This window comes from Ctenopharyngodon idella, chromosome 10, assembly GCF_019924925.1.
Source record: "Ctenopharyngodon idella isolate HZGC_01 chromosome 10, HZGC01, whole genome shotgun sequence".
In the NCBI taxonomy this organism is placed as follows: domain Eukaryota; kingdom Metazoa; phylum Chordata; class Actinopteri; order Cypriniformes; family Xenocyprididae; genus Ctenopharyngodon; species Ctenopharyngodon idella.
Genome location: NC_067229.1, coordinates 13,032,494 through 13,057,378, shown reverse-complemented (window position 1 = coordinate 13,057,378; position 24,885 = coordinate 13,032,494). Strand labels below are relative to the sequence as shown.

The window sequence follows — 24,885 nt, the reverse complement described above, 5'->3', positions numbered from 1 at the left end:
TTAATTTTATGTGCTTTTGTCATTTTTATTAGTTTTTTTAAGTATTTCTAAATAGCTTTATTTTTTATTTCAGTTTTACTTTAGTTTTATTAATTATTGTACTTCAACCTAAACTTAAGTTAGTTGCCAAGGCAACATTTTTTATTTTATTTCAGCTTTATTTCAATCACTAATTTTTTTTTGGTTTGTTTTAGTTAACAATAACAACACTGATAATAATAAATAATATAATAATATTAATCAAAATGAATACTGCAAATATAGCTTGAAATCTGATTTAAATAAATTTTTTTTAAATGCAACAGATTTTTATAATGTCTCATGACTGTATATTAATGGCCACCAATAGAAAACACCGTAGCATAATGACGGCTTGTTTTGCCCCACACCCATTTGCAAGAGTTCATTTGTGTTAAATGCTCTCAGTATAAACATTTACATCACTTCCTCATTAAAACCTCTTGGAATCTGTTAATGTTACTTAAGCATTTATTTCCACACATTCTCAAGGAATCGATGAGCTCCTGTGCTGAACGTGCTTTCATTCCACTTCCTCGAGCCGTAACCAACTCTCGGAGAGCAGGCCACGGGGCACTTCAACATCAAACGAGGCATGAACACGAGACACCGGCATATGAGAGGGAACGCCGGCAGTGCGGCCCAGGCCTCCATCTGCGCTCAGACAGCTGGCATCAGCAAACTAACCACAAAGTGCCTGGATTACACACAACATCTCTTAAAGCCTCCCAACACACTGCACACTTTGTACTCATCAAACCATCCACATCAGTAACTCATTCTGGATACCTCGTATAAAGAGAGCCGAGGCGGTTTTGACGGCGATGGGTTGGAACCTGTGAAGGAATGAAGCCAGACACGGTGGTGTACAGCATTAGCGTCTTTTATTTCTGTTTTTTTTTCTCTCTCATTTGTCGTTGCATAGGAAATGCACATCTTGCTTTTAGTAATTGAGTCGATGGAGGTGGACACTAATGGCTCCAAGAGAAAGAGGCATGGCACTACACACAGAAAACAAGGAGAAAAGTTCAGAGAAAGAACCGAAAAGCAAACAAAATCATTCACAGCTCAAATACAGAAGCTCCATGGAACTAGTTAATGGAGCTGGTACCAATACAACGTGAAGTTTTCTTCAGGAAATGTATTAGAGGCACAAGGTTTTATTTTTTTTTTTTTACATTTTATTTTAGATTGTATCTAAAACGTAAGTACGTATACGGTGATTCTGCGGTGTGAGATGGAGCTGTATGAGATATACCAACACTCTCATGGCAGTTTGTAACTAATTTACGCTTTGGCGAATTGGTGGGTAATTCATATGAATGTTTTTGTACGAAGTTTAGGGGTGGACCTTCTTAATTTTTTCCAAAAAATCATACTTTTCATACAAATGAAATCTTACGAATTGATACAACACCGCCACTTCGTAAAATAGTCACGTTTTCTCATGAGGTCGGGTTGGATATTCGAAGGATGATGATGGACATGACGATTTGGAGTGGTGGAGCTGGTTGAAGGGGTCTGGTAACATCACACCAGTGATTTATGTGTAATCTTTCACTCTAACCACCGGGATTGTCTTCTTTATGATTAGGGCCGCAGTGCTGGCTAATTTTGAACGTTCACAAGGGTCCTCGGACTATACACACAAGAACATCCATTTCCAAAAATGTGGTTTTAAAATTCAAAAACACCTTTTAAGATATTTGATAATCAATACCAACAAAGAGGAAACACTTTAATAGTAACCATTTAGTTATGGATATTATTGGCTACTAGAAGACCTCATGTCCTAAGGGGTTGGATTTGATGGCCCTGGATGTTGTAGATACACAAACTATGCTCACGTTTAGAGTTATTTTCAAATTTCAACACTCCACCTAATGTTTGAACCCTACCCTTCAGTTTTCAGTCTTTTGAGGACTCAATCGGTTCCGTTAACGGTTCTCGTACATGAATTTTTCTGCCGAATTCTGTACTGAAGTACTACTTATTCAGGGGTGCTGCAACACCGTTACTAAATACACAAACCAGGGATTCTCAAATCTGGCCCTCAAAATCCACTTTCCTGTAGAGTTTTGCTCCAACCCTCATCAAACAAGCTAATCGAGATCTTTAGGACTACTAGAAAGTTGCAGGCAGGTGAGTTTAATCATGGTTGGCGGTAAACTCCACACAAAAGAGGATCTTGAGTTGAAAATGCCCGAGTTAGACTCAAATGTAAGGTGGTTCAGCGTGATCAGTGTAATTTGACTTCCAAATGAATGGATTTTAGTTAATTGAAAACATACAGCTCAACGTCAGTGTAGTCCGATTCCCGAAAGATTTAGTCAAATGAAATGGCTCTTTTTTGTGAACCAAAAACAGCACAAATAGTGTACTCTGATTCCCGAACAAATGATTCAATGAATGAAACATACAGCTTACAACTAATTAAATCGGTAGTTGCTGACTGGCTGTTCACATGAGAAGAACATGGTTAAAGATACACATGCATTTGGTCTGTAATATTGTATAAAAAACAAAATCAATTTAATGTGTTAATTTATTTAGTATTATTGTGTATTATGTAGTTTACACCAAATAATTTTCCCCTTAAAAGTACTAAAAGAATCGTTAAAGGAACCAGTTGGAATCATTAAATTCTTAACGATTCTCATCCCCACCAAAGAGCCTTTCGTTTTTTACTTCAGGACTTGAGAGACGGTGTGAATTGCACCTACAGCAAGATGCCAGTTCCACTGAGTATCGATTGTCGAGTGTGGAAACACCGGGAAACACAGACCTTCATGATTGTTGTTGGAGATAATGGATATACTGAGGTCTACAGCAGGACATGGACCTGGAAATCCTAGAATTTAGGTGGACGCCATATTTTAGTAGATGTAAATCACTTCCTTGACTTCATTATGCAATAATACTACAGGACGAACTGGTTTGGAACACGCAAACGGAATGAATTGGAGAAATTTCTTGGAGGTTTTGGGAAGTGGACTGGTAGCAGAGCTGGGTTAGATCATCGAGTCATGTTTATATCAGTTGGTTATGGAGGCGCATGCAGTTTATAGTGTGTGGTTACTGAACAGCTATAATCAGAAAAGGCTACTGGTGTTGAGAAAATGGAAATGATTACAAACTGTTAACTGGTTTGATATTCAGAGAGCGATATAATACAGTTTTTCACAGGCACTACATTTGATCTTTTTAAATACATCAGGTAAAATGCTGGTTTGCTTTTAGTTTCATTATTCCTTTGATTTCGATACAAGTTCTTAAAAAAAGAGGAAGGCAAAGGTGCAAGTACCAGACTCTGATTAGATTAGCGTGTCGTCAGTGCATAGTTGTCATGCGGATTACACTGCTATGCTATCAGAAAGCAGGCTCGTTTCCAGTTAGCCTCCACTTCAGCAAGATTTAGCACCTTGTAATGGTACCGGTTGGTGCAGTTAAGCCACCTGGCACTGATGCATGATGGGGTTAAATACATGGTATGATGAAGCTGACAACATGTTTGTCCATACGAAGGGCCCCAGAATGTCATCCCAGGCCCTTTAAGATCCTCATTGGGCTCCGTTCTGCAGATCATTTTTGATTTTATGGGGCCATTCGAACCCCAGAGAGAAATATGGGTTTGCTAAGAGTTTGAGCATAATGAAAAAAGTAATGATCTACCTGTAGTCAAACCTGTAGTTCTCCAGAGCAGTGAATGGACGTATACTTGATTTAGTTGTTGTGTTTTTTGGCTTTTTACATTTCAAAATGTCTCATGATTGAATATTACCCTGATATAACGCCGTATTCCTGCCTTAAACCATCCAATGCTTTGTTCCCGCTTTAAACGAACAAATGAAAGCTAGCGATACAACAACAAGGCCCACAAAAATGGGGACATAAAAATAATAAAGGCCTGCGGGACCTTTATTCAACCCTGTTTCAGGACTAGCATGAAATTGATGTTATTGAAGGGAAAATGTTAACATGCCATCTCAAAATATTCAGATTGTGTTTAGATATCATGACTATTATTTTACATAATCTGTATAAACAAAATGAGACAGTATAACCTAAACCAAATTGAAAAGTGACAAAATGGGATGGGAAATTCGAAAATTGTTTGTTATACATGACTCAAAAAAAATTCTCATTTCTGAACATTGTCCATTTATCCTGAACAAAAGTCAAAGTTCTTCTTTTTTTGAGGAATCGTATGTCTTTTTAGTGTATTAAACAAGCATCAAGCGATCTTCATGTGTGTTGTGGTGCGCGGTTGGACCAGAAGGCCTCGCTTTTAGGTGAAATGTAAAATCGAGGAATGGCTTTATTGACGCCCCACTGTGACCAACCTTCCCGTCATTTAACGTCGCTCGAGTGTTTTTGTGTGTGCGTGCGCTGGTGGGTGGTGGAAGAAAGATGAAGAAGTTGAAAAGAAAAAAGAATCATGTTGCATATCAAGCGGTTTATTTTCCTGCATGGAATGGTGAACACAAAAAGATGCCTAGATGCATTTATAATAGGGGCATCCTTTGGCTGTCTATGTCATTGTCTTCTGCCTAAAACTAATTTTAAAATGCATAAAAACGCTCTCTTCTTACCAACATCTTCAGAATTATCTAGATTTAGCTTCATCAACACTGATGCAACAAATAACCTTCAAAACATACAGCATACTTGTAACATCCATTTACAATGGGGTTTTCACCTCGGCATCCTACACTTTTCAAGTATAGGAGTACTTCTATACCATCGAAAGAAGAAATAAGTCCTTAAATACATACAAAAAGGAAAGCAAAAGAAAACAAAAATAGGAAACAGGAAGTTTTCAACTTAAATCCAGTTCCCCAGAGGACAAACAAAACCAGTTCTATTTATGTGGCCTTAATACAAACAATCAGAAAATTCACAACACTAGTTTTTCCTCATTTAATCAATGTTACAAAAGTCCTGCATTATAAAATAGGGCAGCTTTAAAATCAGTGTAATTAATAAAACTATACAATATACAAACATCAAATCTCCCATACTCAGGTGCGTCCGCCCTAACTCTCGTATCTAATCGATTCGGTTTGTTCGCTTCTCCCGCATCTTCTCCAACGTTGTACCAAAAAACTAAATTACACACACAACACGAGAACAAAACAGACTGCCCAAACTATTGCTTGAAATTCTTTTTCTCTTTTTTTTTCTTTCTTTAAAAAGGGTGCAATTCTGTCATTATCTTACACACACAGCCAATCTTGCTGATTAGATGCCAGGCTGCTCTAAACAAAGGTTTTTGTGACAAAAAAAAATATCCGTGCAATCGTGTTTCCCTTCGCTCTTTTAAGCCCTGGAAGCTTTTTTTTTTTTTTTTTGTATTTTTTTCTCAATTATCACAATTGTCATTATTTTTTATTTAGTGCAGACGATTAAGAAAGTAATGCCCAACTCATTTTTAAAAGGTAGGCAAGAACAATGAAAAAAAAAAAAAAAAAAAAAAAAATCACGCTAAAAAAAACAAACAACCCACACAAGTGTAACTACTAAACCATCACATCAGATGCCTGGGAAACTCATTCCCATAATTTTCTTTTCTTAAATGATATATGCAATAGAAAATAAACAGGTAAACAATTAATATAACATGGAACTTCGTCAAAATGTACATAAAAACTGGGCATATTTTTTGTCCTGGACGTGTTCATGCTTGTGTGTTTGTGATGGAAAGGAAGTTTCCTCGTTTTTAAGGCTTGATTATGACCGAAAAAAACGAAAACATGTGAAAACATTTATGATCATTTGTGTGAAACCCAAGTGAGGCTGATCAATGCCGTTTTCTCGTGTCATGGCCATGAAAAGCACACTGACGTTCAGCCACTTGACCTGTCAAGTGCTCACTTTGGTGGTAAAAAATAAAAAATGAAAACAAAAATAAAAAATGACCATATGAGTGCAAGCAAGTATTGCATATTAATCTTTTCCTCATTAATCATCTCTGGGAATGAAAAACAAACAAAAAAAACAAAAAAAAAAAAACAGGAAGACTGAAAAGAAAAAGTAGTCGTCATTTAGAAATTGCAGCAACATCCATAAATATCAATACACTAGTGTTAAATCAGAGAAAAAAGGGCTTGTTGACATAAAACCACTGTTACACGTTTTCTAGGGTGAATGATTGACTTTCGACTGATTGAAGTGAAAATGATGGGATTTTTGAAGCATTGGACGACCGATAGTGGCGAAATGTAGTTAAATGGAGAGTAATACTGCGTATTATCATTAACAAACACCTTCATCAGCACTAATTTCACTTTCTCCAAGTTATTACATGTGGAAGGTGGGGTGAAAACGTAAAAAAATAGTCTCCACATTGCAGCTTGTGCAATAACTCAGAACTAGACCATCGCTCAAGGCACATCGATGTGGAATTGTTCGTGCAGTTTGAAAAGAGACAATGAAGTGCGTATGTCGCTCTTGAGACATGAAAATGATTGTTCTGACGGGAATAAAGGAGGAAGGGAGACGTTATCGAAATGACGACAAGCTAAGAAGAGTCAGAGAGATGTTTAGCTGGTTGATTGTGAGAACAGCAGTAAAAATACCCTTTTTTAAGGGACCAAACAAATAGTTGATCGGCAAGTGCCCGATGTTGGGATTACAATATTTTTCACACTACTTTAACTCTACGTAATCTATGTAAAAATTTGTCACTAACACTAGAACATGCAGATTATTATTTCTTTTATTTTTTTTTTTTAAACTTTACTGAGCTTTGATCGACGGTGGATGAGACTGTAAGTGTATATATATATATATATATTTCGTACAGGAAACGAACAAAAACTCAAACTCAAAAACAACAAAATTGCATGCGAGGGAAGCTGGATGCATTTTTTGATCTTCACATTTTTGCGCAACACTTTCAAAAGTGTTTGCGAGGAAGTTGGTTCAGTATTTCGCCCCTTGCTTTCGTATTTGAACGGATTCAAGCAGTCGATTTTTACGTTTTTCTTTACGTTCATGATTTCGCAAACTGCTAATTTTCTGCATACATTATGTGCTCGGTTAAATTAAAACAATTGCTGTAGTGTTTTGGAAATGAACTAGCAGAAATCCTAAAAACTGATTATTTAAACGGTGATACTTCTTAAAGGGACATTTGTTCTACAATGCTAAGAAAAGATGAACAAACAAACACATAAAAAACAACAACAGAAAAATCAATTACAGCTCCCCTTATTTCTCACAAGGCTATTTGTTCTATTTTTCTCTTTACGTTTTTTTTTTTTTTTTGTACCCCGATATTTTAGAGTCCTGGAGGTGTGAACGGACTAGGAAGAAAAATATATATATTTATATATATATATACTTTTCAACAATCGCTTCAATGATCTATCTTACAAAGATATTTAACAATCCAACATCTACCCAACAAAATTGCACTTTCCTCAAATCAGTATTCACTGTTAACCTTTTCTTGAAGTTTATGGAAGATCAAACCTTCACTCGGCCCTTGGTGTGCGACAGACCTTCCGCTGGGGTTTAGTAGAAAGAATCGCAATGATTTTTGTACGAAAAACACAAAATATGAACATGCCTCCAAGTGGGGAGATCTCCCATTAGTATACTGTAAAATGACCTGATATCAAACATTACCGTTCATGACTTCTTCATCGCCTGCCCCAAAATGACAAAAAAAAAAAAAACAACAGAAAAAATGGGAGCGAGGGGTTCGGTTGAGTCCTTGAAAGGGTTCTTTGATCTGACATGGTGTTGATGGTGGTGGTGATGATGGTGGAAGGGGGAGGAAATGGTCCTGGCCAGAAGACGCAATAGAGATTTTAGCTGGTGGTATATCTGACCCAGGCGAAACCTCCAACGTTCACGATACGAAACCGGATCGATCCGTCAAAACACGAGTGATTGAAAGGCAGAGCTCCGACCTCCAGGTGGTTGTGGGTTCACGACCCTTGGCCGTAGACTGTGTTTGATTCGAAACGCCTCAGACTTCTCTTTAAGACCACAGGCACAGATGCGGGAAGCTCTTTGATTGTGTCATGTTACGTTTTCCTCGTCTATCTGTGAGGGTAAACCAAAAAATACAACAAAACAAAACAAAACAAAAACAAACAAACAAAAAAACGTGCACGTTTCCGAGAAAACAAAGCTCTTCTTTTTTTTCGAGCTCCACCCTCAGAAGAGCTGGACAGCTACTATATATGAATATAGGCATGTAAACCATACATATGGAAGAATACATATGGACTATATAGATATATAGTAAGTGGGTGTAAGCGCGTTGAGTCGGTTCCTCTTGTTCCAGGGCTTGGCGGGGTTCTGCTGGAGCCATGCTGTGGGTCTGTCCAGTACTGGGGCAGCAAGTGGCTTCTCTCTGTTCAGACTGGTGTACATGTTTGCGGGTCGTACTCAGGGGAGACAGAGGGGGTGGTCGTGTGACCTCGGGAGCGGCCGGTCTGTGTCGGGAGTCTTTAGCCCAGGTACCACTGCAATGAGACAGAGAGGAACACATCGGTGAGGTTTGGTGTGCAAGTTCACAATGATTTAAATGAACAAGCAGTATCATCAACACTGTGTGAACTATCCAATAACTTTCAATTGTGTTAACTGGCTAATTTAATTCATTTTTGGGCTGCAATCTGACTATATTTATTTATTTTTTAAATATTACTTATTTAATTTTATTACACTAGCATTCAAAAGTTTGGGGTCAGTAAGATTTCTATTTTAAATAAATGCTGCTCTTCCGAACTTTCTATTCATCAAGGAATCCTGACAAAAATAAATAAATAAATAAATAAATAATCACAGTTTCCACAAAAATATTAAGCAGCACAACTGTTTTCAACATTTATAATAATAAGAAATGTTTCTTGAGCAGCAAATCAGCATATTAGAATGATTTCTGAAGGATCATGTGACACTAAAGACTTGAGTAATGATGCTGAAAATTCAGCGTTGCATCACAGGAATAAATTACATTTTAAAATATATTCAAATAGAAAACAGTTATTTGACATTGTAATAATATTTCACAATATTACTGTTTTACTGTATTTTAACAAATAAATGCAGCCTTGGTGAGCAGAAGAGACATTCAAATGCATCAAAATGACCCCAAACTTTTAAACAGTGTTTTTTTTTTTTTTATTATTATTATTATTATTATTATTTTAAATAAAATTCAAAAATGTATTTTTTTCAATAATGTATGCATTATTAAACAAATGGATTTTATTCTTCATTTTAGCATTTCAATTTTATAATTTTCTAAATATTGTTTATTAAATAAAGTTCACTTGAGATATACTTGATATGTAAAGCTATAATAAAGAGAAAATGTTAAGATAATAAATAGAATAATATAGTTTTACCTTACTTTTTCTTTTTTCTTATTTACTTTTTTAATACATGTTCCTGGTTTTACTGTGCAAAATTCACCAGCGCATGTTAATTAAAAACAATTGTTTTCCAAAGTTACTAACCACTCAGCATTTTCACTGGACAAAATTTTGACATCGATACCATGGGGGAAAATTGCCATATAGACATTTTTGGCAGCAGGTATATTAGGCTCCTGTCACTTTAAGACCTGACGCACGGATCCATCATACTGTTACATGTTTTCTTTCTCAACTGTTCAAGTTCACTTAAAACATAACTGACTGTGTTGACATGAATACTCACCAAGACTGGCATTTTGACATTATTTTGTGTTTATTTGACTGTTTAAGTGCAATAAGCAGTGAAAAAGAACTCAATTTAGTACTGAGAGGTGGCTTTATGTGCGCGCACTTTAGGCGTGAGCACAAAATCTGAATTCATCCAGAGCAAATAAAACAAGTGAGTGAGGGGAGGCGGGTTTGTGTGTCAACTTGCTGTCGGAGAGATGAGAGAGTGAGAAAGTGCAGCTGGTATCGTGTATCTATTCTGCGGAAAATGAGTATTGGAAGCGTTGGAATATGTATTGAAAAATCGATATTTTTGACAACACTACATTGCACTTAGTTTATTATTTCAGATGCCTTTGTAAAAGAAAAATGGATAAAATTCAACCCAACAAAGTGGCTAGTAGGAGTGACTGCGTTACACGCCACTGCTGAAATCCACCCGCATTTGGCGGGTTAACAGGTGTTAATGTCAAGCCCTGACAGCACACAACTGAAGTAAAATCAGTTGTTGTGAATGCAGTTGTTATAATGTTGACTAAGATCCCCCAAACCTTTTGTTTTGACTTTCTTTGGAGGGTTTATAACCTGTAATTCACACCCTGAACATCAGTATCTGCCAAAAAGAAAAGCAGAAAATGCTTGTTCTTTTCTTATCGGATCACTCATGTCTCATGTATCAGGTCTTGAGATGGTGTTTGACTGTGAGGGCTCAGCTCAACAGCACTGTTTCTTTTCCTGTTCCTGTCCATCTGTTCCCTCTCTCTGAATGCCTTTGCAGTGCTTTCCGCCACACGGAGCCGGAGAAATTCGGCCGTCTGTGGACTGGAGTGGTGAGGTTAGCGAGCTGCACCCTGTAATCCTTCAGTGAAATGGGCTTATTGATTGCTGTGCTCCATTGTTCACGTTTCCAGCAAGTGAGCAAGTGTTGTTCGGTCCTCGCCCACTTTTTCACTCCGTTTTCCCCTCCCCTTTCCAACTTCCCTCCTCCCACCAAGTTGAAGTTCATCCTGGTGTTACATCATGTCTGGTTGCCAGGGACAACCAGACAGCCGTATACGTGACTATCATTAGCAAGGCCGGCCTCGCGCCTCCTTATCCCTCTTTCTTTCTCTCCCTCTCTGATCCCTCTTTCCCTGCTCCCTTTCTTACTATTCTCTTCCTTGCCGGCGTTCTGTCAGAGCGATCCGCCCCGTCCGGCCTCTGCTGCAAATACACACACTATTTATTCAGTGTGTGCAGTGATTCACATGCTCCTCCCACTGCTCAGCTCATCATGCATACACACTGTCCACCAATCACCAGCCATGATTAATTAAGCCCACTGAGTTTTCAGCCAATCAGAGAGAAGTGCTCAAGGACTGCCTTCTAATTACAAAACAAGGCTGCACATTACTGCCCTGCACACTCAGTTTCTTGTTTTCTGTTATTATTGCACATTTTACTATATATATATATACACATATATACACACACTACCATGAGATAGATAGATATGATAAATGTACATCACACTGAAGGTATGATATGTAAATATTTAATTATTTTAATTAATTATATGCATTTTTATATAATGCAATTTTAATAATACATTATAGAAACAGTGCATTTTTTATTTTTGGTTTATAATCATAATGTATAGATCTAATAATGCACACTAAAAGCATATATTTCATTATTTTAAATTATGTGCAGTGTGAATATTTAAATAATGCATTATAAACAGATTTTATATAAAGTGCATTTTTTATTTTTGTCAAATTATATACTATATACATATCATACCTAACACTGAAGGTATGGTATGTAAATAACATTTAATTATTTTAAATAATTACATGCATTTTGAATATTTTAATAATGGATTATATCAATATAAAGTACATATTATATTCATATAAATTACATTTTTGGTATGTTATATCATACACTATATACATAAGAAAGATTAAGGTATATGTAAACATTATTAATTTAAAATAATTATATACATTTTGAATATTTTAATAATGCATTATATAAACAAACTTTACATAAAGTGTCATTTTTTGGTCTATGGGGTAAATTTAATTTAATATTATATAATATTTACATAGCATACCTCAAAAAACACTTTTTATAAAGCCATTTATAATGCTTTACTAAAATATTCAAAAGACATTGAAATACTTTAAAACTGTTACCGCATTTATGTATTCATGCATAAACCTATATATTGTTTATAGGTGCATATTATAGCTATATATTTTAACTGGTTATTTTTGAACAGATATAACAGATAATAATGTGCATTTTAAATACATTTATAGTGCATTATATATACTGTCTAGGCTTCATTGAAAGCTTTAGCAGGCTAATGCAGTAAATGATCTAATGTAGTTAAGAACAATGAAATGATTTGCGAGATTGAGTGGATTCTATCAGGTTGGAAATGTCCCAGACATTGGCGTGGAAGGCTCTGGCTTACGGCTCGTTTAAATTCTATTGCTCACCGCAAGCGCAGCGGAGAAACTGGAAGGTTAGTTTTTAATCAATAGAAGTTGCTGAGTCTGGACTTCTGCGCTCCGGTGCAGTGCAGCTTCCTTGTGTCTTTGTCTATCGGCTCGACCGCTCTGAAACTTTTCCTCCCCATCCCCCTCCCTCCATCCATCCCTCCCCTGTCCTGAGAAGACTTTAGGAGACGGCGTTCTGCAAAGAGAGCAGGAGCGTGTAAGCATCTCTCCGATACTGCCCGTAACTTTGTGGACAGTGGGCTTATGTTACAACACAGAGGGGGTGTGCTGACAGCTGTGATTTAGTCTGCAGATACGCAGCACGCAGGAGCACGGAGGAGAACCAGACAGACAGGCAGACAAAGAATAAAAAGTGTAAAATTACAACCTGACGTTTGAAATATGGGCGGTCTTTCATAACCAGAACAAACAAAACTATATTTTGACATATTCTGTGGAAAATGCTTACTAGAGATCAACTAATATTAATTTTTCAGAGTTTGACCAATATTACATTTAGTCATTTAGCAGACGCTTTTCTCCAAAGCGACTTACAAATGAGAATAGTAGAAGCAATCAAATCAACATGAGTACAACAGTATGTAAGTGCCGTGTCAAGTCACAGTTTCATCAGTAAAGTGCTCGTAACAAGGTTTTTTTTTTTTTTTTTTTTTTTTAATATATGGCAAATAGATGGAGAAAGAGAATAGAAAAAAAGAAAAGTAAAATATAAATAAAAAGTGCTAATATTACTGGGTCAAGTGTTGACGAAAAAGATATGTCTTTAGCAGTTTTTTGAAAATGGCTAAAGACTCAGCTGCTCGGATAGAGTGTGGTAGGTCATTCCACTAACCAGGAACAGACCAGGAGAAGGTCCGTGAGAGTGATTTTGTGCCCCTTTGGGATGGCACCACTAGACGCCGTTCACTTGCAGAACGCAAGCTTCTGGAGGGCGCAATATGATAAATATGATACAGAGCTCCAGTGCAAAACTTGCCCATAGCACAAACGGTGTGGGATGGGTTTATTGGATATTTTTTAAAATCCCAATCCCTAAGTATAATCAATAATGATGATGATTCTGGTCTTAGCAAGCCCCACTAATGAATCTTTTAATTGGCTCTCCGCTCAAAAAAGTTCTCAAAAGTCCTTTTGCGGTGAGGTGGAACGCAGTGCCAGAGGAATTAAAGCAGTTTCACACACACATCTGTATCAGTTTTATAGACTCTCAACTAATGGATGATGGTAAGATTTAATTAGGGGTGACAGAACTTAGACTGGTGTAAAAACGTATCCCGCAATAAAACATCACGTGTAAAAGGATCACTTCCTAACAACAGCTGCTTTGTGGGATAGCTCATCTTGACCCTGGAAGACCATACTTTGAGTGTTGTGACACAGCGCACACCAAAACATAACAGCAATCCCAGATTGTGGGATTGAACCTCTCAGTATTTCTTCCTTTATCTCTCAAGGGGCCAAATTGTGGCACAGGCCTGGGAAAAGAGTGATATCGGGAGTGAAAAAAAGCATAATTCAGCGCAAAAATGAACAAAACAGTGGTATAAGGGAGAGCCAAACATCCTGAGGGGCAAACACAAGATGATCCGCGATCACTGCCGAAGTTCGTGCAACTGTAGATACCTTGGTCTGTTCAAACATCCATGCAAACATCATCTCCGATTGGCCTCTTAATGGACCTTTTCTTTTTCCTAAAGGTTCTGTTTGGACAGAGCTTCAAGCCACCCAAGCAGAGCAAACACACAGGCGTTTATGTTCGCTTTTGCAGGAAGGATATGTATGGGATTATGTCATTTCCATGCAACTACAATGACGTTCTGGCCTACAGATAGCATTAGCCATAGACCCATATAGGGTTGTTGTGGGGCTTTGAGTCCATTTCCCAAATGAATTGTACTTTTGAACTGTCTCTTTTTAACGATTAATTTGAGAGCTTGTGAGTCACTTGGCTGTAAGGGAGAACTTCACTTCCACACAAGAGAATCAGAAACTTAAATAGAATATATATATACACACACACACACACATATATGTACATACAATTATGCATACATTATTATATATATACACATATCTGTCTATAATATTAAAAAATTATATAAATTTTGGAACCAGTTCATTGAAGCAAACCCAATATGCTTATTTGCCAAAATGAATTGGACCTCTCAGCGATAGTGGGATTTGTTTTAAAGGATATACGTCAGCGGTTGTAATTGACGGATAGATAGCTGTAGTCTACCCATCAATAGCCTTAGTGTCCTGTTTGAAAGCCTTCAAGGTGAAAGCTGTATTAATGTAATGAAAGAGAGGGGCGGAGAGGAGGAAACCTCATGCAAATAACATACACCAAAAACACATTGCAGCACATCTGCTATAGCTATACAAGGTAAGACATGCAGAAATAGACTTCAGACAGAGGAAAAGGAAGGAGAAAGGAAATGAAATGCAACGGTAACGGTTAATAGACTCAGAGACAGACTGCAGCTGACTTAAAGGGATAGTTCACTGAAAAACTCACCCCCATGCCATTCCAAACCTGTTTGACTTATTTTATATTTGGTGCAACACAAAAGACAACCATTTTGAACACTACAAGTAACAAGGAATTGGGAGAAAATCTTTCACGCAAGGAACCCTTAAAGTATCATAAAAGTGATTCATACGTATCACGTGATATATCAGTCTTCATAAGTCATATGCTAACTTTGTTCGAGAAGCTGACCGAAATTTATGATTGTGAACAAATCACAATTTTTTTTTGAATCAGACCTTTTCATTGAATCATTTGATTCAGTTCACAAAAATAGTCTGAATGATTTGTGAATGAATCATTCTTTTGAATTGGATCTTTTCATTGAACAAACAATTCATTTGATTCAGTTCACAAACAATTCTGAATGAACAAATTCTCTTGAAACATGAATTTAGTTTGGTTTCTTGAACAAAGTTAGCTTATGACTTGGAATATGAGTCATATGGATCACTTTTATGGGTCTTTTCATTGAATCTCTTGACTCAGTTCACTAATGATCCAGTCACAGCTCATGGAGGGCGAAGATTTTCAGTGAATAACAGCTTGATTCCTTACACAGAAGTATTGTTTAGCTTCAGAACACCGGGAATATAGCAGATAAGTTGTATGCACCACTTTGAAGTCTGAAAGCCTCAATCCTTATGCATTAATGTGCAACCTGCACATTCTTCAAAATGTCTTCTTTAAGTCATACAGGTTTGGAACGACATGACAGAATTTTCATATTGGGCAAACTATTCCTTTAAGAACAAAAAGGAGACGATCGAGAAAGACGAGAAAGTTGGGCGGAAGAGATTAAGGAAGAAGGATCAGAAGAGATAGAGCGACAGAAACGGGGGGCTGGGAATCTTGGTCTGGTCCTTTAACTGGCTGTCAATGGCAGGAGTAATCTCATCAGGTCGGAGGAGTGCTGAGTCAGCAGCCGCGCTAAAGTGCCTGAGGATGAGTGTCATCTCAGAGGAATTCAGCCTCATGTAATGCAAACCAGCCTGGGCCTGGAGAGCAGTGCTTATAAAAGCCATCTCAAACCCAAACCGCCCAGCCACGTATTACAGCTCCCCGCGGGACCCCGCAGACATTTACTACATTATTTATTTACATTTTGCCATCAGACGCTATGGGGAAAAAAAGAAAACGGAGCGCGGCAGTCCATTAGACGACCCCAAACAAACAGCTCACACCTGAGGGGGATATAAACATATTCATGTTGTTTATTATTAGAGCGCGGCAGCGGTGGAGCGGCAATGTTCACAGGTGTGAGGGAAACAGTCGGTCTTCTTTCCCTTTCCAGATTTGTGGAAGCCTGTATGCGTTCCGACAGAAACAGCAGCCTGTGATTTTCTGGGGTGTGACACGGAGCATAGAGCTGAAATCAATCTTGGGTAATTAATTTGTGTGTCCGGCAGTCTGGCACTCTGCCCTCTTCTGGCTTCGGGAAGAAACGCGTGTGGCAATATCTGTGAAAATTTGTTTAAACAGAACTATTAAGGAGGCATTGCTTTCCCTGCAGCCTTTTGAGGTTTCTTTGTCTCTCGAATGAACGTTGATTATGAATGCGTGTAATAATCGTTAGCCGTGTTTTGTGGGGACATCTCCGCAGATGCTTAACTACGGCAAATTGACGTGGAGGACAAGAGTCAATTACTGATGTTATCTCTCCCGCATGCTAACGTTTATAGGAAGCGAATAAAAGCCAAGGGTGCCGGCGTTCTCATCCCGGCCTCTATGGAGCCGATTTACTGCCTGCGTTTGTGTGTGTGTGTGTCACACTGCAGTGCCTATCTGAGCTCCCCATCACACTCAGTTCCTCCCAGCACGTTCTGATTAAAAACGCTGTTTATGAATCATTGCTTTATCTGCACCGCTTCGGGACCGGGGTCAGGCTGCAGTCCCTGCACGCTTCACAATTAAACAAAGATCAGATACGGGCCTGTGCAGGTTTTTGTTTGCAGGTTTTATTTGAATTATTGATCATAATTGATTGATTGTTGGTTTCGTCAAGCATGCAAGCAGATCTGGCTTCAAATTTATATATACAATAAAAGGGTTATTATCGTTAACTAAAACTAAAACCATAAAAAATTTTTAAACAAAAATAAAAAAAGAAGTAAAACTGCAGTGTGATTTCTGTCAAACACAATAATATATTATATACAATATATAACTAATAGGGCTGCCCCCTAATAGTCGACTAACCATTAGTTGACTAGAAGAGGCTTGGTCGACCAAGATTTTATTAGTCGGTTAGTTGCTTAAAAAAAAAAACTCCACAGGAAGTGGCAAAGTCATGCAGTCCGTGAGGGACAGATCGTTAATGGCAGGAAATCCAAACATTTGGCCTAAAATATGGCTTGCCACTTGAAACATGCAAGTAGTAGCAGCTTTACAAGTCCTAGATAAATATGCGCTATTATTAGGCGCAATCCATGCTTGTGTGGAAAGCGTGCTTACTGCATAACATACAGGCGCCGGCGCGATCACTTGCATTTAACTTAAAATACTTCGTCATTTTGGTCATGCAGATAAGAGTAATGCAAACTGTAAAGGGTCTAGATTTATTTCTGTAAACTCACAATAACAGCAAAACGATGTTCTTTTGTAAAATACTGAAAACAATTAGGATGCAATAGCCTATCTGCCATCTCAGTCTCAGTGAACTTGAGCACGTAACAAAATGAACCGAAACTCAGCGTACACTTGCCTCACAGACATGAGAAATATATACATAGAAAGCTTGAAATATCTACTTTTAAACTAACAAATTCAAATTGAAAATAAATATTCTCAGATTATGTAATCCGTATGAAACGTGCATAGGTGTGTCAGCATCGTTTGCTGAAAACATATCAATAAATTATTAAAATGTTTAGAGAGTCTGCTTCTTTTTTTTTCACGTCACACTCATAATCATTACGTTTGCCGGTGCCCTGTGGCAAGCTTCATGCGTGCGCTTGAGCGATGATTGGGCTATTATATATCAATTAAAGGCTCATTATTATGATTTATGACTTATTAATATAAACGCGCAAATAGTCAACTAAACAATATACTATATACAAATTATTTATGCATTATTTACTATATGTTTGCTAATATATTATTATTATTAATTTCAATTATTATAGTGGATATAATAATATTATAATATCACATAAGGAGGATAATTAATTATTTTTATTAAATGTATTAAATGATTAAAGGGATAGTTCACCCAAAAATGAAAATTATCCCATGATTTACTCACCCTCAAGCCATCCTAGGTGTGTATTCTTTCAGACGAACAGAATCAGAAATATATTTAAAAATATCCTTACTGCTCCAAGGTTGTGAATGGGGGGGCACGTTTTGAAAGAAATTTTAAAGAGAAATGTCGGAGGATTTCGATATAAGAGAAGAGGAGCTTGAGTTTGTTGCACAGCCCTATTTGTTTGAACTGCGAGAGGCGTCTAAGCTTACGATACTCCTACATCCTGCGTCATACATCACGTCATGGGTTACCCATTTGGTGCAAGTCGATTTGCGCAGTATGCGTACGGTCGTCCGCTGGAAGCTAGTTATTTGAATTTATAAATATGTATATGTAAATATGTATATTTTTCTTACAAAAATGCACCCCTTCACTTCAAAAGGCCACTGGAGCCATATGAATTACTTTGATTATGGATGGATGCAGTTTTTTTGTTTGTTTTAAAACGTGGCCCCCCATTCACAACCATTATAAACCTTGAAGGACTAAGGATATATCTCTGATTCTGTTCGTCTGAAAGAAGATAGTCATATACACCTAGGATGGCTTGAAGGTGAGTAAATCATGGGATAATTTTCTTTTTTTTTGGGGTAAACTATCCCTTTAATACATAAAAAAAACAAAATTTATATTAATTTATAATGTTATATTATATGTAATGTTATGCTATTATATATTTAGATAATCAAGCAAAACTGCAAACACTTTTATGGCTTTAATAATCATGCACGGTTAATAACCTTCATTACACAAATGTTTTGGAAACTGCCTTCTAGATCCATTTGGCTAAAAAGTGGCCCCTCAGTTTGAACAGGCATGACGCTTCTGGTCCCAAATCCCCGTCCGTATATCTCTGCATGTGGTGCCAACCTTTCCATCTGAGAGGGCAAGCGCCAACAGCTCCCATGGCAGCAATCCCCTGAGGGCGCTGCCACCCTCCCACCACCCTTCTCTTTCATTCCCGTCCCCTCCTCCCATGGCAGAGCCCTCCATCATACTGTCCCGTCTCTCGCTCTCTGCCTGGTTACCATGGCCGGGCTGCTAGGAATGTTTACAGTTAGGGTCACATCATTCTTGTCTGCCCGTCACTTTCGCTCTCTTTTATACCCCACCCCCCGAAACACGCCGGCCACCGCGGGTAACTTTTGTCCTCCCCGCCCCAGGGTGGTCCGCACCAGCTTATGAGGCCAATGAAATGGTGCGACCGAACCCTGCCGTGGGGTCACAGGCTCGTCAATATGGCCAGTCTGAGACTCATACAGTGCTTTAATATAAACTCACAGTCCAATCACTGTCTGGCTAGACAGAGCCTCAAAGAGTTCACTGACACAGTGGGTGATGGCACTCGGGAGATGTCTCTCGCAGCTGATCTAAGAGTTTCATTGCCCTTGTTTCTATAGGATGACAAAAGTAGCTTGCAAAAATCCTTATAGTTATTTCTTATAGTCCATTTCAACTTCAGGCATGGAGTAAAAATGATAATGTTTCTGTTTAAATAAGTAGAATGAATTTAGCAAAGAAGCACAGCTTCACACCTGCCAGCAACAATTAAGGTGTGCCTGGGCTGTTTATTTGTTCGCTTGCAGTTTTACCATGTTAAAAAATGAAGTGGCTTGAACAACAAACAAACAAACAAACAAGATAAAACAGGACAAACAAACAAAAATACAAACAAAAATAGCAATGACGAAAACAAAAAAATATATATTTTGTTAACTAACATAAAATTCCAAACTCAAGATTACAAAGCAACAAAAAAACTAAACTGCAACTATAATGCTCCTTACAAAAATGAAAATAAATATATATATTATAAAACCACACTCCAATCCAGAAGGGGGCGCGCACGGTAATACAACGCTGTTTGCTACCAGTAAAAATCGCAGAAGAAAAAGAGACGATGATCGGTATGTTTACATGTAATCTCTCAACCAGTGTTTCATCTGCGAAAAGATATCAATAAAACATCTTGAGAATAATATCTAACGTTGCATTACATTTACCTCAGGCATTTAGTGTCGACAGCAGGATAGTTCAGTAGAAAAATGAAATCTAGAGACGTGCCTATTGATTATATTTACTTAAGCTGTTAGTCATGTCTTGATTATTTAATGTATGTTTAAATAAATTTGTCATGAAAACACAATATAAATGATTATATTTCAGAAATGAATTGGAGTAGAAAATTAATTTTATAATTAGATTTAGAAGTTAATGCAAAACCTGCCTTATGTGACATTTACATGTTTTTTTTTATTTATTTGAGTGTTGATTATTATATCTAAAAATAAATAGCAACTAAATTTAATAATTTGGGCTCTGTTGATAATTGTAACCTTTAATATTAGAGTAATGTTTAAGTAAGGGCTCCCTATATAGTTTACAGCATTAGCAGAGATAGATTTTTTTTTTTTCCTTAAGAAAATTTTAATTATAACTGAATTTATTAAAACACAGAGGCACATTTGTAAAAAAACAACAACAACAAAAAAACAGTTTAATAATAAAAAAAGCAACTTTATGTTTAGTTTTCTCCCCCCTGCTGTACCAAACCCATACCGAACCGTGATGTTTGTGTACCGTTACACCCCTAACATAAATATATATTGTATATGTATGTGTCTATATATATATATATATATATATATATATATATGACACACACACACACACACACACACACATACAGCCCAATTGTTAACCCCTCAAATAGGCAAAAAGCAACAGATAAGTAGCAGTAGCAGTCCTAAATATATATAAATAAATGTACAGATACCAATACAGAACCTTAGCCTCCACCTGAACAGGGGAGGGAGAGAGGAAAAGGTGATAGAAAGAAGGACAGAGAGAGAGAGAGAGAGAGAGAGAGAGAGAGAGAAAGAGAGAGAAGGGGAGGCAGAGGCGAGCAGGAGTAATAAATAAATACAAACAATAAATAATAACAACCCCCTGCTCCCCTCCCAGCCGGCCTGACAAACACCTGCCTCCATTCTACTGGGGGATGCGTGTCTTGCGGCCTGCGACACAGTCAATAAATCGATGGGAGGCTGCTGCAGGCCTCCGGACATATCACACACACACACACACACACACTCTCTCTCTCTCTCTCTCTCTCTGATCCAATCCAGTCTTGAGTGCTTCTCTATGAGTGTGGTATCATCTCTGTTGTTGTTGTGTTATAGCTGCGTTTACAGAGGTAACTGATGCTCTTTTTTGTCTGTTTACACAAGTGCAGTTGGCAGTATAGGCTGCATTTGTCAGTGTAGATATGTGTGTGTGAAGATTAAGGTTACAGGCTGCATTTCAGATGCATTAGCATTTACATGACTGCAAAAAACAAACACAAGTTCATTTACATTAACAGTGTGATCCTGATGTCCGTTTGTGAATACATTAATAGCAAGAAGTTGACTGATAAGGGTTTTAAATGCCTAATGTACAAAACTGCACAAAACTGATAACTACAGACTAGTATAATATCCATTGTTTTATCATTTGATATACAAAACAATCTTTGTGAAAAGGTTTGCTTTAAAATTGTGTTTATTGTTTTAATTGTGAAATAAATGGCAGTTGTTTTGAGATTTTATATCTAATGCAATGACACAAAAGTTTAGGTGACACAACATTTACTCATTATTAATACAGAACTGATTTAGTGGAGAGCCAAAACTACAAGCTTTTTTTCTTGTACTAGTTGCCAAGTCATTTCTGTATTACAAAACTTGAGTAAATGTAGAATAAACATTGTGTAAATGTTCACTGAAGTTTTTTATTTTAATTTTTTTATTGGCTGATCCTGACAACCTCAAAATGGTCAAATGTTGTAGTAGTCATGTCAAATTATAAATGGTTCTAAATGACAACTAATTTGTAGCAAGCAAGCGACTGTACGTGTGCAAGGGGTATAAATCAAGGTTGCGGTCACCGTGCCATTGAATCCGAGTCTGAACATGCCAATTACACACAATAAATCAGCTATGAGCTCTCACAGTGAGCGAGGGAGTTATATGAGCTGGAATAACAGTGCTGAAAGCCTATTATGACAGACAACAAGCACTCTTGATGGACTTTCAGGGATTCAGCGGATCTGTGCATATGTACTCACCTGAGGCTGCTGAGGGATATTTACAAAGCTGGGGTCTCTGGGGCCCACGCTGACAAAGCGCTGAGCGGGAGACGTGCTCGGTGTGGAGTAGGCTGTGGTGAGAATTAAACACACACACACACACACAAAATGAATATCAATATTGTATTGGGAGCAGTACAGCTGTTAAGACAAAGGCTTGATATGGACACTGCGCATGTTTGATGGGAAATTCTATTCATTACAACAACAACAACAAAAAAACACTGTAGATAAGCTCATCTGACATCTTTATGTTTAGGTTCGAGTATTAAGTATGTGTGACACCAGAGGGGGAGGTTTTGGGATTGTTTAAAATGTATTATATATACATTATATTTATTCATAATAAATAGAGCAGAGGAGGTTGAGTACTCACTTGGTGAGGTGGGGGAGTTGCCCCCTCCTTCGGTGGAGGTCGAGGGAGGTTTGGAGTCTGGCACGGGCAGGGGCACGGGTCGCGCCATCGGGGGAGGTGGAGGAGGTGGCAGCATTGGGGTGGGCAGGAACGGATTGTGTACCTTCCCTTGACTGCTCCCGTTGGGCTGGATAGAAACAGGACATAAAAAAACATGAAAACGCACCCCGAGTATCAACTTCCGGACACGTATGACCAGCAGGCACAACAGAAGCATCTCACACGTGCGTGTCAGAAGAATGCGCTCAGCAATTTTTTGCTGCTCCCAGTCATAAAAATTCTGCTGCTGTGCACAATTCACCGTTCATAATCTATGACCCAAACTGCACACTGTCTCTTCCCCATCAGGGCCACGTCAGTCTGCCCAGAGCTGGGTTACTCTATCGAACGGGAAAGGGATTTATTAGCCGCACAACCCAATGAAAACTATGTTGTGGAGAAGATGGACCTTCTGTTTCATGTTTATAATGTCATGCAACTTTTAGTTTAAATGGCTAGATAACTTTGTTAAATGTTGTTTTAAGATTGCTTCAAATATATAATATATGCATATGTTTATAATATTAATATTCATACATAATGTAAATTACATAATAGTAAGCATTTATATATATATATATATATATATATATATATAGTTTTTTAAATATGCAATTGCGCACAAATGAAATGTATACATGAATCTGAATTCAGATTTAGTTCAGTTCTGTCTCAATGACCAATTCAGCATCTAGACACAAATTAGACAAACAGTAACTGTAAAAGCTCGAAACACTACACAAGTATGCAAATATGTTGCGAATGTGAAGTAATAAAAGTCAGTACTCAAGGGGGCGCTACAGTTAACAAATTCTTTACATGTACACTAATTGCGTTATTACGGTAGTTAGGGCAAAACGTCACCATTTTCACTCACTTTAGCTAATTTGTTCAACAAGATTACAGGTCCGCCATGACAGTAATTGACCTAAAAGTAAAAAACTAACCATAGAAGACAACAGTTTATGCTAATTTCTAATATAGTGCCTCTTGTGGCAACGTTGACAATGCAACACCTATTTGCATAACATAATGAACTTAATTTATTTTGGACCATGTGTAGCTAGAAGCATACATAGTTGTGTAGTAGAGTATGTTTAGGGTGTAAATGCTAATCTCATGTGAGTTTCCACATCTTCAGACTTTCGTTTTATGTACAATCCTTCTATTCATCCTGTCATAGTGCCATGCTGGCACTGAACAAAGGTGCAAAATACCAAAAAGTCTCTACGAACAAGACAATGACAGTTAGCCAGCTAAGTGACTACAGGTATACGAAACATGACATGGAATTAGTGGGAGTGTGTGTATGTACAAAAATGCTCCTTCTTACATTAAGGAAGCCCACCTGTCCAGCTTGCTGACCACTGTCAGGGCAGACAAGTTGGACAAACTCCTTGAGCGTCTCCTGGGGGTGGTAGCGGATGGCGTGGTGGGAGAAGTACGAGCCAGGCTGCTGGATGATTGGCGACGTCGGGAAATGAAGACTTGACGGCGTGGCGTGAGGACTCGCTGGAAAAGAGACAAACAGTGGAGCTTGGTCAGAAAAGGATAGAGGGAGAAGAAGGATGGAGAAGAGGGTCTCCATGAAGAAAGGATGTGGACATTGTGGTGGGTTTGTGCTTGGTTGGATTGCTCATGCAGATGGGGATGTACACACAAAGGTGGAGTGTTTTTTTCATGAGGTGACGCAGAGGGACTTTAGTATGCATAGATGTCATAATTGATTTAATATAAATAAAAATTGGGCTGTGATGGACAGAAAAGTGTTGAATATCTACAGTACTTACCCTCATGTCGTTCCAAACCAGTATGACTTTCTTCCGCGGAAGACAAAAGAAGATATTTTGAACTATTTCAACTGTTTTGTCTATACGTATACTGAAAGTCAATGGGGTCCAAAACAACAACATTGAAACACCATTGACTTTCATTGTAAGGATGAAAAAACATCTTCTTTTGGGTTCTTTGGAAAGTAAATCATACAGCGACATTAGGGTGAGTAAATAATGGGCCATTTTCATATTTCTGGAGTTCTCAGAAGCGGAAGTGGTCATATAGTGGTGAATGGACACTACAACAAATATACTTTTTGTGTTCCCATTTGCACCAGTAGCAAAAGAGAAAATAGCATTCCTATGACTTTCCAAAAGAAGAAAAAATATTGATAGATTGATTATGTTGATCAGCAGAGACAAAGATGTCAAATTTGCCATCGGCTGTTGTATTAGTAACACTCATACAGCTGCATTAACCATTTCTCAGTAATTTTGTGCCAAGGTAACAAAACATAAAGTAAAATAACATTACAAATAACATAACATTTTTA

At 37.7% G+C, this 24,885-nt stretch overlaps 1 protein-coding gene across 10 annotated transcripts in view; it reads right to left on the bottom strand.

Moving 5' to 3' along the window:
• Positions 1 to 885: 885 nt before the first annotated feature.
• nfia (nuclear factor I/A) overlaps positions 886 to 24,885 on the bottom strand; it is a 167,556-nt gene continuing 143,556 nt past the window's right edge. For 5 of the 10 annotated variants that reach the window (XM_051908661.1, XM_051908658.1, XM_051908659.1 and 2 more), the window contains 4 exons: positions 23,890 to 24,068; positions 22,479 to 22,644; positions 22,082 to 22,173; positions 4,455 to 8,498 (listed from right to left, as the gene is read on the bottom strand). In XM_051908661.1, the coding sequence (XP_051764621.1) occupies positions 8,484 to 8,498; positions 22,082 to 22,173; positions 22,479 to 22,644; positions 23,890 to 24,068 (452 nt within the window). In that variant the 3' untranslated portion in view covers positions 4,455 to 8,483. Of the gene's footprint in view, positions 8,499 to 22,081; positions 22,174 to 22,478; positions 22,645 to 23,889; positions 24,069 to 24,885 lie in introns of all 10 variants that reach the window. The other 5 variants (XM_051908654.1, XM_051908656.1, XM_051908660.1 and 2 more) reach the window with 2 other exon arrangements.